Source organism: Hippoglossus hippoglossus, chromosome 12 (assembly GCF_009819705.1).
Source record: "Hippoglossus hippoglossus isolate fHipHip1 chromosome 12, fHipHip1.pri, whole genome shotgun sequence".
Lineage (NCBI taxonomy): Eukaryota > Metazoa > Chordata > Actinopteri > Pleuronectiformes > Pleuronectidae > Hippoglossus > Hippoglossus hippoglossus.
In genome coordinates this window covers 16,838,416-16,854,293 of record NC_047162.1, presented here as the reverse complement: position 1 = coordinate 16,854,293, position 15,878 = coordinate 16,838,416, and the positions used below count along the sequence as shown (strand labels likewise).

Genomic DNA, 15,878 nt, shown 5'->3' with positions numbered 1-15,878 from the left:
GACAAGCAGTAAAATCCTCCATCCTTATCTCAACAAACTTTGTATGTTGCAACATTAACATGTGATCTTGCATCTTCAGCGACAGACATCTACACTAATTATGGTTTGTTACAGAGAATGAGATGCATGTGAGGTCTAAATAACATCAGTGCTGCATGGTGATCAATAACAACAGGCAGCCACAGCTCAGACTCACACACATTGTTAATTCCTGACTCACACTACAACAGACAAAAGCTCTGTTACACAAGTGGCCATGGAAAATATTTTAACACCGAGTCCATGTCAGCGCAGTTTCCATAACAACGTGGTGGGCCGCAAATGGCTTTGCTGCTACTATTTCCTCTCCCAGTGTGTGTGTGTGTGTGTGTGTGTGTGTGTGTGTGTGTGTGTGTGTGTGTGTGTGTGTGTGTGTGTGTGTGCGCGTGTGTGTGTGTGCGTGTGTGCGTGTGTGTGTGTGCGTGTGTGTGTGTGTGTGTGGTCATGTCTGCAGAAGCCGGCAACAATGTCTGTCATCTGAATGTCAAAGGTGGAGGCTGAGAAGTGAAAACGTGGAAGGTGCAGCCACGCCCTGAGGCCCACACACATACAACACCTCCGCCTTTTGCTGAAGTGTTGTTCCATAAAAAATAAAAAAGCATCCCCCACTGGGAGGAGAGACGGGGGGGGAGTGTTGGATAATTAGAGGGGGAAAGTTGGCAGCGTGCCGGATAAACAGTTAGAAGAGGCGGAGGGGGGGGGGGGGGGGGTCTGGTCTCTGGACAGGAAGGGCACGGTCCTGGCATCCAGGGAACAGATGTAGGACAAGCAGTGAGATCAGCAGAATGAGAGGATTCTCTCAGCGGCGGCTCCTCCTCAACAACATACTGGAAGCTTCTATTGGATTAGATTATTATCTCTGTGCAGTGGAGGTTAAACAGCGGTTTGTCAATCTGAGGCAAAACGATTTGGTGTCAGTATATCACCAATAAGTGGATTTTTCTGGAGAGTAGATCCAAGAAAGGAAAATCAATCATGAAGGTTGGTTCATGGTCAGTAAATAACACATTCAAATTCATGAGATCCAGAGGGTCATGTCCCAACCCTCCACAAATATTGAAATAAATAGTCTTGCAGAAATCCTGCTAACAAACAAATAAACAAACAAGAATGTCTCTCATTATAGTTCAGACCTCCCCTTATGAAACAACAGTTAAATTGACTAGATCTGGATTTTCATTTGGATCTGCACCAAATCACAAACACTCATATCAGTCCCCAAAATATGTCTGATAAATATCATCAAGATTCCCAAATTCTTATCTGAGAAATCAAGGAATGTGTTGAAAAACTCCCCGTCTCACAACGGTAAAGAAAATAAATACCTGGATCCATCTGCTGGTACAGAGCTGCATTCAAATTTAATTGGTTTTTCCTTATGTCGCCTCCCACCCCTCCACAAAAGCTCGTAGTTTTTGTGTAAACAAACAAACAAACAAATGATAACCCCCTCCAGTTGTTTTTGTGTAATCTTCTTTACAAACAAACAAACACACTAATGAACATGGGGGGGGGGGGCATACCCTCATTGGCAGAGGTAATAAAAGTGTCAGGGTCTGATGTTTGCAGGTCAAAGCAGGTGTGATGTGTGAATTAATTAATATTAATTAAAACTTACTGTGCCTGCAGAGGGCGCTGTTCCTCAAAGTGTTGCTTTAACGCAGCAGTTTGAGTTTAGACAAACAAAATGTTCACGTCCTCACAAGTCAACAAATCACTGTCTGTCCTTGACGTGTGACGTGTACATCACTTCCTGGTGTGCTTGCTGGCTCAGCTGTCAATCAAATATGTAACAACGACATTTTCGCAAGGACCTTTCTTTTCTGTGAGCAGTGATTGACATGTTAAATCTGAAATAACGACTTTGACAGATTTTAAATACATACACATGTACTAAAAACTGCTTTCTCTGTATTTTACAGCTGTATTTGGGTCTGGATTATATATATTGCACTTCAGATATTCAACTATTTTGTTATTTGTTGTTTTACTTTATGATAAAACATGAATGGAGCTGATATTTCACACTGACCAAACACATCAGATGTCTTTGTTTGCAGACACAGCAGGTGAAGAAGTGAATCCGGCACATGACCAGTGTGTGAGTCCTGTGAATCATTAATAATGGTCCTTCTGTCAATATGTCAGTGAGTCTTTAATTGGCAGTGAAAGCTGCTGCAGTGTAGCATGTGGAATCCTGAGGAGACGACGAAGAGCACCTCCTCCTCCTCCTCCTCACCGGAGGGATGGAGATGGAGCTGGCCAACACCCTGTAACCCATGGTAACGCCATCCGCTGCAGTGGGAGGAGCTGCGTGTGTGTCACTGTGTCTGGATTGGCTGGGAACAGGTGTGCTGAGGTTCCATGAAGGGAGGCTGGAGGAGGAGGAGGAGGAGGATGAGGAGGAGGCATTGATGAAGAGGAGGCACAGGGCTGGAGGGTGTTCTGTGTGTGACGCCACAGGCCAAACTACTTTAGTCAAATAATTTTTTTTAATCCGTCTATTCATTGTAAGTTGTTTGTATGATTTTGATATTCACATGAATGAAGCAGCTGAAATCATGAAATGAATGTAGATTAGTACATTTGATCTGCTGAAATATTCCTATTTATTTTGTATGACCGCATCAACTGACTCCTTCATGAAGGGACAGTAACACATGGTGTCTTCACCCTGGTGAATGTCGGTGGACGGGCAAACAGCCCAGACTGGGAGAAGCACATGTTACGTAAGTGATTTAAAAATCCTTCAGCTGGGACGATCAGTGGTTGACAGGAAACTCTGCAAACAAATCCCCGTAAAATGACATGAATACGAAGAAGATGAAATTACATCATGTTTTAAAGAGGCAGACATTTTGGCAACAAGAGAAAAATCTGAAGATGTAGAAAACCTTGAGTATGAAGCAAAAACCAGGTTGGACGGTGGATCCAGGTGAAGTGGAAGAAGATCCTGCTACAGCCTGTGCATTTCTTCTTTCTTTTTAAAGCTTTATAATCATAAACTACATGGAAGCTTTAAGAGTAAATAGGAGAAGTCAACACTGCAGACGTTTTGCCACTGGAGAGCAGTGTGCAGCAGGTGAACTGTGTGTGAAGTAAGAAAGACGTTTTCTCCAGGAGCTTCACTGAGAAGTTTCAAATGGTTAAAATCAGCATTGACATGGGGTCGTCCTCTGCTCCGGTTTCAAACAGCTTAAATGTCCAGGTCACGTGATTGATGGGGTTCCACCAGGAACAACTCGATGCTTCCTGACACGTTTTATTTATACTCACAGGTTCGTTTGTCAGAGCAGGACAAACGATGGACAAGCTCAAACCCCGTCTGTGCTGATCCTGGGATTAACTCGCTCACTTTAACTCGTTCCCTCCTCACCTCAGCTGTTTTCCTCAAACTGATCCGGGTATCTTCATTCTGTCACTGCGAGGCAAAGCTCTCAGGAATTTCCAGCGAGTCTGGGAAGCGTCTTGTGATTTCCTCTGGAGCCCGGAGGCCTCGGGGGCTCAGCTGTGTGTAAACGGACCAGACGCCCTGAGCCGACTGCTGCGGAGCCCAAACAACAGGTTGAGCACTGAGCCGGCTGCTGAGGGCAACAGGGTGCAGATGATGCAACAAAAAAACCCAAAACACTCGGGAGTAGCTTCAGGTTACGTTTAATGACAAAATGTTTTATCTTTTTTTCATTGTAATGGGAAAAAGAAAAAGAAAAGCAAATGCATCATTACAATAACTAGTCTTTCCGCACCTTCATTTTCACATTCACATCAGGCCCTGCCATCAACAATAGGGGGTTTGTAATGTTCACACCTTATAATTTTTTTTCAAAACGTGTCTCGGCTCCCGCTCTGTGCATTCACGAGCTCAGGGAAAAACTAAAACTGGACAAAAAAACTCACAATTCCAGATGCTGCACGTACGAACACAGACAGAAACATTGATGTCGCACATGAAAAGAACAAAAACCCCCCCAAAAAAGTGCAGTATCTCTGCGGCTGAGATGGAGAAGATGAGAGAAAGGTCACCGCCCCAACACGGTCACCGCTGGTGGATAAAGGGCCTTTTATTAGAGATGGCCACACGCCTCGAGTCAGCCTGCAGGGTCACCACGTGTCACTGTAACGCATCAGGCAGCTGTTGACGAGTAAAGTCAGCTCTTACATCCTAAGCTTCCAGATCGAGTTCTGACAATGAACTAAAAATGTTCCTTCAGCAGTCTGAGGTTTCGTAGGCATTTTTGACAATAATATGCTAGTTTTTTTAAATAAGGGGACGAGGCAAATGTCCATTTTTGTCGTTAACAAACAGAATTTGTCATGTTGAGCTTCTCACCTGGAACTCAAATTTAAGTCAAAAGAAATGATGCTCTCTTAACTTAATTATTCCCTGAATGAGTGAAAATCTGTCTCTCACAGGCTGCTGGTGGATTTCAGGACAAATCTAAATCAAATATTGTTTGAACCCGGTCTGGTCTACGGAAGGTGCAGCATCAGAGATAGTGCAGCGAAGTCGACGTCTGATATCAAGCTTCTCGACCTCAGCGGACATGCTGGCCGAGCACTGAGACGACCTTTCCTTCAGTCAGTTACAAGTGGAGGCTTCACTCGAGGAAGACGAGACCGTCCGTCCAAAAACTCAGTCAGATCCATTCATCATCATCATCATCGTCAAACAACGTGACGGAGTGTGAGGAAGCAGGGCTGGCTATTAATGGAGCTTTTTACTCAATAATGAAACAAGTAATATGTCATTATAAGAAAATAAAAATCAGGCAAACAAATCATGAACACAAGTCTGACCTGTTTATTTCACGTTTTCAAACTTTTAGGGATCGTATCCTTTCAAATGATTTAAAATCTAAATGAAAAGAACACAGCTCAGTAATATCCAGCCCGACGTGGAGTAGAAGTACGACGGAAGCGAGCGGCTCGGACCAGACGTCTCACTTGAACAGGATGGACAAGCGACTGAACCTCTTCTGGACCAAACATCTCCGTTACCCAAAAACCCAACCACACAACACTGTTAGTATACACACTGAGAGGGACACACACTGGATTCCAGTTTTTCTCACTTTGGCTGCAGAATCAAATCTATTTGAATTTCTGTCACAAAAAAAAAAGTGTCGTATAAATCTCTCTCTTCTAGAGCCTCGGACTACCCCCCCGCCCCAGTGCAATTGATGAGCGCCCGTGGTTCGTGATGGCCACTGTGGTAACTCCATTTCATTACAACTTCTCAATAAACCACCGCTGTTGTGAAATAAATTTAAAAAAAAAAAAAAAAAGGCAATAATACCTTAAAGAAGATGAACAAAATGGCTACTTTCAAAAAGGCAACGTCACATTTTCAGTTTGCCGACTCTGAATTCGGTCAAACCCCTTTTCTTGGGGTCGAGCGTCGGGCGACTTTGTGGCACAATCTGTGGTCAGTCCTGAAACTGGACGATCCTCCCTTGTTGTCAGACGATCGATGGGTCAGTGTGTGTCGTGGAAGAGTTTGATAAAATGCTGCGAAACCCTCCCTGGAAACCCACCCGTTAAAAACATCTGAACACGATCACCGGAGGAAACGGGAACTATGACCTTATTCATTCATCAAAAAGCTTATACAAACGGTTGAAGGATATAAGGGGGGGGGGGGGGGGGGGGGGGACAGAGGAGGGAGGGGGTATCCAGAGTCAGAGAACAGCCGAAGAAGGGCGGGGAGGGAGGGAACACATCATATCTCGGGGAGGAGGAGGGGGAGCAGGCGGGACAGAGGGAGGAGAGACGGGCGTTCGTTCTTTTCACGACAGCAAAACTTTCTCTCCCCCCCCCAAAAAAACCCAAACTCATGGCCACTTGTCAGGCACTTCTCTTCAGTCGGAGCCTCAGAAGGAGCTGGCCGGTGGCGTGGTCAACCTCTTTCCAATGTAGACCCTGAAAGAAAAACACACACGCTTATAATCAGTCTGGTTTGAAATCTAATCCTCCAGTGGAAAAACAAGATATGTGAAGTATTTCCTCTCCAAGTTACAGTCATTACTCTGTCTTCACCTTTCAATACATTCACTGAAAATGACATCAAGCCACTGGTTTCCAAACCGCTGACGTTTCTGACTGGTTTCCCTGACTTTGCTGTGTAACCATAGAAACCTGAGAATGGCCAGCAGGGATGTTATGACAGGTCTGTTAACGACTCTCTTGGCAAACTGCATCACGCCAAGGAAAACGTTGCCGTCTCGTGTTTCACTGATGTGACAGTATCTGACTGAGGAGCCTGGACTGTTGTAAAGTGTGTTATCGCAAAAGAGGGAGAGTCGGCGCTCGCTGTGAGACGGCAGGTGTGCAGACGTGCAGACGTGCAGGTGTGCAGACGTGCAGACGTGCAGACGTGCAAACAGCAGCTGCTCCGACAGTTTGTCAGACGAGGACACTGCCAACGTGTCTGCAGCTCTACAGCTCCCCCTGCTGGGGATTATCAACAACTGGGAAATATTTGAAATGAAGTTTAATAAAATATAATTGACGTTTAAAAATATTGTTTACTGTTGACTGGAGAAAATCAAAACTTCATGGTGTCAATAGTCAAACCTTTAAGAAAATTCTATAAAAGAATTCTTGTCTTTAGTGCAGATTTCTGTGTTTTTATATTTCTGAAAAAGAGTATTTGTAATATTTCTCTATGAAAACAGAAATATTATGATATAAAATATTTTTTTACTATTGTCCACGATGTTTCACCCAAGACAAACAGACCTGACCCATTACAAAACCCCACTTAAACCAGGATTAGAACAGAGAACCTTCTTGCTGGGAGGCCACAGTGCTAACCACTGGACCAGCGTGTCGTTTCTCATTCATTGCTCGAAAGGAACTGGAAATCACTTCATTAATCTCCCGTCATTGTGACAGTCTGTGTCTGCGTCTTACCCCAGCCCCAGAGCGATGATGTGTGATAGCAGCAGCGAGGGGATGAAGATTTTGAGGAACTCGGCAGAGAAGAGGCCTCCTTTCTTCATGGCCCCGGTCTTCCTCATGCTGAGCGTTACCGAGCGGCGAGGATGACGGAAGTGAAACTCCCTGTAGATACACACACAAGACATTTTAGACAAAGCACAAGTCTAACTGACGACAACACACACACACACACACACACACAAATACACCTGTTTAGTCAAGGTAAACACATCTCAGCAGTAAACAGGCCTCAGGTCATGTTTCAGCCTTTAGCAGCACAGAGGACTGATGGATATGTTGAAACAAACACACACTGGACCATGCAACTGCTGCGAGCTCTTGGTTAACTGGCCTGAGGAACTTTTATATAACGACAGAGTCTGGGTGAAGAGTCCCAAAGCTACGACGTCATTTCACTAGGAAACATTTGCGTATGCGTCTCAGGAGCAAGATTTAATCAATTTTTAGATGAAATGGAACCGTTTGATTTTGTCAAGAACAAAATTATCTCCACCAGATTTTTGTGATATAAAAGCCATATTTTGTCAATTAAGTTAATTTAAACTCTTCAACAAGTCACATCAGAGTTTCAAAGACAACTCCTGCCAGTTGCCTTAATATTTCAGCGTTAGACCAGGTTTATTTTATTCTATTACCGTAATGACCGACCGCATCCACAGGACAAGCAAGCAGACGTGTGTGTTCAGTTGCCACGGAGACTTGCTGATGTTGTTGACTGAGCTGAAACTTACTTGGGGGGAATGTTTTCCGGTCGACTGGACCAATCCGCGACCCAATCTGCGTCCTTCATCAGGATGTCCATGTCCCTCTCCTTGTCCAAGACGTCCTCTTCTGACTGATGAGACACACACACACCTGGTTTAGAGACCTTGGCTCAGAATTGATGTCCATGAGGACAAATCTTTCAGCACAAATAAGACACTTTCTGCACAGTATGTTTGTTGTTAGTTTTTTTTCCAGCCCTGACAAAGATCAGAAGAGGAAAAATGAGTGAAAGTGACGACATAAGCTGGGCAAAAGAGGCTCAACGGCCATCGCCATAGAAACTAAAGGCAGGCAGCAGCTGTCATTCAGGTGTACACACACAAACCACTTCAGCGCCAGTAGACAGGGTTGCTATGGCAACAGACTGATGGAGAGCCCGTGAGGCGCTTACTTGGCTGTCTCTCCTGCCAGTCACGTCCACGTCGAAGATGATCTGTCCGTCGTCCTGGGGACTGTGAGGTCGTGGAGGGCTGCGGGGAGCGAAGTCAACAGCGATGAGCCACAAGACTCGTTATCGTGAAGCCTGAAATTCTCACGTGCGAGTTAAAAGCTTTTAGACACCGAGGAGATAGAATGACACATGTACGATACGGTCACAAGACAGAACACTTCAAAACGTACATTAGCTGAGATCAGAAGTATTAAAAACAACTTCAAACCAGTGTACACAGGATATTACACGTCAGGTAACCATAGCAACAGTAGCTTAGGTGCTGAGTGGTAGCCATTAAGGTTTAATGAAGTACTAAAAACCCATAAAAACTGTTTGGAGGTGCACGGGGGTGTTGGGAAACATTGTGTTTCAGCTTTATGCAAAAACCTATCTACACTCAGTGCCTCATAACGACAGATTTTTTAGAAAATTAGCAGATTTTTATTATTCAAATTAGCAGACGCACACTAAACATTTGTTTTGTTGTGTACGATGAAACAATCCTGCATTTGGGCATTTTCTGCAATTTTTTCTGCAGATCCTCTCAAGCTCCCACTTCCCCTCCTCATCTTAAAACTTATTGGATTTGATCTTTCATTTCATTATGAATAAATAAATTGAAAATCCAACACACAGCAGGAAGAAACTGTTCTAAAAAAGTATTAAAAAACGACGCAGTGCAGGTTTTTGTTTTCCGGCTTGTGTCAGAGCAGCTTGTTGATTCTTTTGGAATCAAATGCCATCCTCAGGTGACTCACTGGCAGCTGACCACCGCCGCGCTCTCTGATAACATCCGCTTCATCGCAGCCCCGTGGATTACACACAAGCACATGATGCAACCCGAGGAGTCAGGATTATTAAAATGGGAGGCGCGCTTGGACGGAAGACATCCGTTTATTTTCAGAAGCCGACTCAACTCCTGACTCAACATGTCGGGGGTGTAATTATGACAGAGGAGCTTCTGTTGGGTTATGAGGTCATTTCACTTTTCCACCAGATTGCTGAGGAAAGTTGAGGATTTTTGAAGAGTCAAGTCCGACATTAAACATCTCCGATAAAAAGGGTTTTCTGTTACAGTTACACCAGTGAGCTTTTACCGGGTTGTTATGAGCATCCACACAGGAGGAAGCTACTGCACTATTTAATTTAAAAATACAAGTGATTATATGTAAATCCTTTTAGTGAAGTTATGTCTTTTGGGCCATTGCACCATCCGTGCGGTCAGAGGAGCAGTTTGAGATTCTGGCACGAGACATCAAAGATCCTCACATCACATCCAGGCTTAGAATTAAGTGATTTTGCTTCAGCTCTAAAATCAACTGTGCTGTGTTTTCTAAAAACAGGCTGCCCTTAACTTAGTGAAAGTGGAGAAGAACTTTACACAAGTACCAACTTCCCCATGTGGCCTAATCCTCCGCAGCTGTAAACACAAAGTCATGATCCCAAAAACTCGTGACTTTTCTTTTCACATTTTTTTACTGTGGTGGAAATTCCTGTGTCTTCATCTGGATTCACAACATCAACTGTTTTTGTGTTGTTTACTTAGTCTAATTACATTAATTATTTCCCCACTAACTACAAAGCTCCAGGGAATTTAATCTTCCCCTAACCAGATCAGATTTGTGTCTTATTTTGAAAGGTTTCTTTGCGTTACCTGTCACACGAGGAGTTGCTGCGGCTGGACTCGTGCTGGGCGTCCAACAGGATTTTCTCCATGTCTCCGTTGTGGATCGAGGACGAGGACGGGACGTGCTCCAGCCCCCCCACCATGGCCTCCTCTTCCTCCACCTGAGGAAGGGGCAGCAGGTCCGGGGCCAGGCCGCCTGTGGAGGACGACTGGGCCAAGCTAGCCGCAACTCTGTTCATCTCCAACTCCACCCAGGACCCTGGTGGTGCAAAACAGACGAACACATTAGCTTCACTCACTCACCACTGTCTGTGCAAAGGCGCAAATGATACCATGGAAGATAAATGTTACCAGGTTTTTATTATTTTCACTCATATAAACACAATTTATTATGTTTACATCCACCAAGGAGGTTATGTTTTCACCCCTGTGCCTTAATCATTGCAATTATGCATTATTTCCATTTCTGATGTTACAACTGAATTTATGTTGAACAGCTGGACTGCATAAGTATGTTACAACATATAGATAAGAAATCATAAAACCTGTTTATTGCTCTGTTAATTGAATTACCTGATAAGACGAAGCCAGTGTTAAGTCACAGCAATAAACCAATGAGCCAATATCCTGTTCAGAGCGAGATCTGATAAGTCCCAAGGGACAAGATTTGCATCTGCCACTAAAATTATAAGCGCCATTTAACTGTCTTCTGTTTAGTTTGGTGTAAATTACCATAATTTTTGGGTAAAATTCCCAGAATAATAACCTTCCAGTTTGTGCCTCTGCAGCACAAACACACATTAGTCACCTTCTCTTAAATCACTTTTGATCATATCAGAGGTTCTGATAAACGATTTCACTGGGGGGCCATGTCAGTGAGCCTAAACTGAAGATACACTAACCCTACTATTATAAAATTAAAGACACTTTTACTGCTATGACAGGTTAAGAAGCTGCAGTGGAAAAGCTCTACTGTAGAGACAGTATCTGCTTTCAGACCTGCACTGAAGTCCCAACATTTTCTTGAAAGAATGAAAGAGGAGCCATACACGTAGAAGACGCAGATGAAGATGTCAACTTGGAAAGATTATGAGAGCTTTTGGTGACAAGAGCCAACTGTTGTTAGTGTACTGTAAACAGAGACACTGAAGCGGAAATTATACTCAATGTCCTGCCTCCTGCGGGGACAGACTCGGTATAATGGCCGTATTTTCTTAATTTTCACAAAGGGGTCGATTTCTGACAGAAAATCTGAATTATCAACGAGAGGAAAGAAAGTGATAGTTTGACCATGGACAGAAATCTTTTCACAGCAGATGGTAGTTTATTTATAAACGAAGGAACGTTGGCTCTTTTAAATTGTTAGTGTTCTGCTGAGCCAGAATACATAATACAGCAGTGTGAGAACTGGCACACCTAACTGGATCTACAGGGATCGTTCATGTTAACTGTGCTTTTCCTGCTATGACATGTCAAACCATCCAGCACTCCCAACAAAGTGGAGCAGAAGAGTCTTTACTCGAAACGTGAAGAACAAAGGGGGATGAGAAAAGAAGTCATAATGATTTTCTGATCTTCCACTGGGAGGTGACAACAAAAGGCCGACAGCTGGAGAAGTCAAGGAAGTTCATGAGTGAGGCAGTGTTTACCGCTGTGTGATGAAAGGGCAGTAAATGCCTGGCCGTGTACGTGCTCAGGCTCCATGTAGCTCCTGACTGGGATATGTGACGCCCTCCCTGTTTGTACATGAGCTCTTGCATGCACTGGTAGCTGAGGAGGCAGAGCAGGTCACCGCTGGGTTACAAATACATAAAGGAAGGGCAGGTTAGCGAGGGCGAGAAATTGGAGACGCGGGGGAAGGAAGTGCTTTGATAGCCGTCATCATGTAGCTTTAAAAAACCCAAAACCAAAACACTTTCTCCTGCTGTCTTCACGAACATAAAAACCTCCAGAGCAGGTCACATGACCCCATAATAACAGTATGTAAACACCGCGTTCACATGAGCTTTCAGGGCGACTGCATTTAACACGCTTCAGGTCAGCAGGCCCACCACCCGAGGCGGTGTACCCCTCCCCCCCACAAACAGGCCTGGACTCAGCACTTGCACTCATCCTGCGGATTACACGGCGGACTGCGAGCCAAGCTGCTGTCGACATCCCATTGTCTCCGCTCCGTGGACTAAAACCACGTTGCCATGGAGCCGACGCTTGTGAACATTGTGGCCGCGGAGCTGCTATCAGCTGCTGGGTGGGTTTAGAGGAGGCAGACATCGTGTGACCTCTCTGATCCACTGATGCTCGTGTTCAGGCGGGAGGGACGAATGTTGCCTCTGGATCCCAGGTATTAGAAACAAATATTTATGACATTGGAATGGGAGCTCTAGGAAAATCCAAAAATAAAGTGGTCTCAGATAACAGTGACGCTGCTTCTGATAATTGCAGGGTCTTATTGTCCCTGAGGCTGCATCTCAGGATGTGCTGTTTACTGTGCATGTGATCTGGGCGCAGCAACACCAACAACAACAACATCAGCAGCTGTTTATTGCATAATTTGTCAGTTTAAATTATTCTGGATTAGTTGACTAAAGATGGTGTTTGGTTAATGTGGTAGCAAAGGATTATGGTGCCCCTGACAGGTTTAAAAGGCTGATCCTTCTGTAGTGTTTACAGGGTGTCTCCAATAAGAGCTCTGTATTATGAAGCTAGTTCAACATAACCAGGATAACTTTTTGATTATCTGGCTTCACTGAGATTAACGTCGGCCCTGTGGAGGAGGTGGAGTCTGTAACTACAAGCAACATCATCAGGACCATGAATAAAGTATCTAACATGATATGATGAGAAGGAAGACGACACCTGAAAGTTTACATTTAATAGATTTATAATAAGGATTTGCTGTGAATAAATACAAAGATTTTCTTGAGTTTCTTACTGAGTTGGTATCTTTGCTCATTTTGATGAACACGTGATGCAGATAGAAAAGTTCATGTCAGAGTGTTTCTGCTGTCTGAGGTCAATCTGACTAAAACGTTTATAACTTTATAATCACTCAAATTTCTTTCATAGGTTGTGGATATTCTTTGAGTTAAAAGACAAAAGGTATTAATTTCTAATGAGTGTTCTAACCTGCAGTGATGGAGAAAAAGTAAAAGCATCAACACTGTCAGGAATAAAAGAATCTGTGTTCAAATTAAAATGAACCTATTTATATTATGTATCTATGAATGCGATAAACTCTCAACGTTTGTTAGAAGTCGTTTTAAAACCAGAGACACATTGAAAGTCTGGAGGAGCAAACTGATTAAACTGTTCTATAAGAATATCTGCTGCTCCTTATTAGTTGTCACCTCATTGTAAACTATTCTGTCCCTGTCATGATCCAGTGGGAATTATAAGTCAGGTTTTCCAGTGATCTGATTGGCCAGTAGTTGGGCTGATGACATTATGATCTGATCCTCTGAAAAGTGAACCGGCAGCCAGGGTTTAGCCTGATGTTACCTCGCTAACCCCAGGAGGCCTCGGGTTTTCTGAGACGTGGTGTTCAAACTACAGCTTACACTGTTCCAAGATACACAACAGGCACAGCAGACTTGGACACAACGACAAAACTGTGTCTCATGAAAAAACTGGGTCAGTAAAATACCTTGGTGTCTGGAAAGTTTGATTCCCGTCCAGATTGCTCTTTAATACTTTCCCCTCACACTCTGCACGTCTGAAACGTCTGTCCTCTGGTCACCGGGGCCATAAATAGCACGCGGAGTCACGGCCCCCCATAGTGTGGTAAAGTTAAACCCGAGCAGAGCCGAGTCAGTGCAGCAGGGTAATGAACAGGCCTTTGTTTATGTCTCTGTGGAATATGTAAGCTGAGAACTTATGTGTTTATATAAGAGGTGAAACACGTCAGCTATTTAACAATTGACAAGTATCTTCTTTTAAATGGATTATTTCCCCCATGAATCCTAGAAGTGTTTACTTATATTTGATTCAAGAACTCTAATGTAGTTTTCTTTGTAAATCTTTAGAAAAGGTACATTTTGAGGAGGATGACACTTTGAAAACATAGTTCGAATCTGAAACATCATGTAATAAAACACTAAATGGGTGTTTAAACTTTAAATATCTCCCCTGGCCTCTTGTTTAAAGTTATATAATTGTCTGTTAAACACTTTAACTACGTGTAAACTATCAACAATTCAAAATGCACGTCCGCATTTTCCCAGTTTTGTCCATTTCTTCCATCCCCTTGTTGACGAACCTCAGACCCACCTCCACCCTTCCGCGTGAGCCTCTGATTGGCCACCGCGCCTGTCAGTCCAGCGTGTCGAGACCTTATTGGTGCTCCCGCTGTCAATAAACACAGAACATAGCGTTCTCGCAGCTCCTCCACAAAAGACAAGGCAGGGGAATCAAACCCTCGTTTAATAAAACCAATAAACGCATCGATAACACTCCGCGGGCAGACACCGACACGCACGGCCCGCACACACACACCTGCAGCGCCGGAGCGGCTCGGCGGGCGGGGAGCTTACCGTTCAGCCCGGAGTCTCCGCTGCTGTCTGCGGAAGGAGCGCTAGCGGCGTCGGACATCGTCTGGTTGTTGCAGGAACAGCTCAGAAAAAAACTGTGCGCGCCTCCTTATCTGCTGCGCACATTCAGTCCCGAGGATCGTGCGCGTGAGCCCCGAGTCTCCCCCACCCCCCCTCCGAGCGGCCGAGGAAAGAGAGGCAAGAAGAAGAAAGAAGAAGAAGTAGCTAATGCTAATGCTACAGCGCCGCAGCCGCTGCTCTCCGTCCGTGCGCTGGCGCGTCTCTGCGGGGGAAGCAGCGCGCGGAGCACAGGCACCGGAGCGGCCTGATGACGTCAGAGGGGGAGGGGGAGAGAGAGAGAGAGAGATGGAGAAGGAGAGACAGAGGGAGAGAGAGAGAGAGATAGAGAGAGAGAGAGAGACAGAGAGACAGGGAGGGAGAGACAGGGAGGGAGAGAGAGAGAGATGGAGAAGGAGAGACAGAGAGAGAGAGAGAGAGAGAGAGAGGGAGGTAGAGAGGGAGAGAGAGAGACAGAGAGAGAGAGAGAGAGAGAGAGAGGGAGGTAGAGAGGGAGAGAGAGAGACAGAGGGAGAGACAGAGGGAGAGACAGGGAGGTAGAGAGGGAGAGAGAGGGGGAGAGAGAGGGGGAGACAGAGAGGTGTGTGGGGGGGGATAGAGAGTGTCAGAGAGGGAGAGAGAGACAGAGAGGGAGGGAGACAGAGAGACAGAGAGAGGGAGAGAGAGAGACAGAGAGAGGGAGAGAATATATATATACTGTATATACAGTATATTGTGTAAAACTGATCAGAACATTGAAATCGATTGTAAATGTAATTTTTCATATTTTTGACCCGATAAACACAAACCTGCTGATTCTATTTGGTAAATTTTACTCCCATAAGTGCAGAGAAATTTAATTTACTCCAACTTCACGTTTTTTGTGAATTTTTTTGTGCATTTATATCAAAAACAATCACAAAGTAATAAAACAGTCAACGTGTACACTGATGAAAGATATTTCATTAATAATCGCCTACGAAGGAAATCTATCCATTTGTTTTTAAATCTTTATTTCATTATTTATCTATTGACACGTTTGATTCTTTACTTGTTTGCACTGTTTGGGTTTTTCATTAAAGCATTTAAGAGAGAGAGTGAGAGCGAGAGGCAGTTAGAGAGAGAGGGGGGGGGGTTATGTAATGAGTTTAAAAACAAAACTCCTCCAACACATGCGATGAAATGTATGTAAGATCAGGATCGATTATCGATTGATTACAGACTAATATCAGTATTAGTGGTGACTCAGTGTTTGTAGGAGCACACACACACACGCACGCACGCACGCACGCACGTGCGCGCGCGCACGCACACGCACAGGAACATGTCAGTCCCATTGTGAGTCTTGAGCAACTGAGTCTTGAGGGTGAAGCCGTTTCATTGCCCATGAGACAGATCAGGTTCAGATTCACAGCTGGAATCCTACCTAAAGGCATTTTGTAGAACTTAAACAAAAGATTCTAAGATACAC

At 44.4% G+C, this 15,878-nt stretch overlaps 1 protein-coding gene across 2 annotated transcripts; it reads right to left on the bottom strand.

Annotated features, from left to right (window-relative positions):
- Positions 1-5,107: 5,107 nt before the first annotated feature.
- Positions 5,108-14,684, bottom strand: LOC117771494 (BCL2/adenovirus E1B 19 kDa protein-interacting protein 3-like). Of its 2 annotated transcripts, none has more exons than XM_034601908.1 (6): positions 14,354-14,684; positions 9,852-10,086; positions 8,156-8,234; positions 7,731-7,834; positions 6,952-7,101; positions 5,108-5,958 (listed from the first exon to the last, which is right to left on the bottom strand). In XM_034601908.1, exons 1-6 carry the CDS (start codon positions 14,409-14,411, stop codon positions 5,910-5,912), a joined length of 675 nt encoding a protein of 224 aa, XP_034457799.1. In that variant the 5' UTR covers positions 14,412-14,684; the 3' UTR covers positions 5,108-5,909. The 2 variants fall into 2 exon arrangements, with proteins under 2 accessions (XP_034457799.1, XP_034457800.1); XM_034601909.1 differs by having other exon boundaries at positions 9,852-10,083; positions 14,354-14,681.
- Positions 14,685-15,878: the final 1,194 nt, after the last annotated feature.

Bases quoted from the DNA above. Each gene is read 5' to 3' on its own strand.
- LOC117771494 (XM_034601908.1), bottom strand. From the start codon at position 14,411: ATGTCCGACGCCGCTAGCGCTCCTTCCGCAGACAGCAGCGGAGACTCC. The intron at 10,087-14,353 runs GTAAGCTCCCCG...GTTTTGCACCAC, and splicing joins CGGAGACTCCGGGCTGAACG to CAGGGTCCTGGGTGGAGTTG. The intron at 5,959-6,951 runs GTAAGACGCAGA...TTTTTCTTTCAG, and splicing joins ATCATCGCTCTGGGGCTGGG to GGTCTACATTGGAAAGAGGT.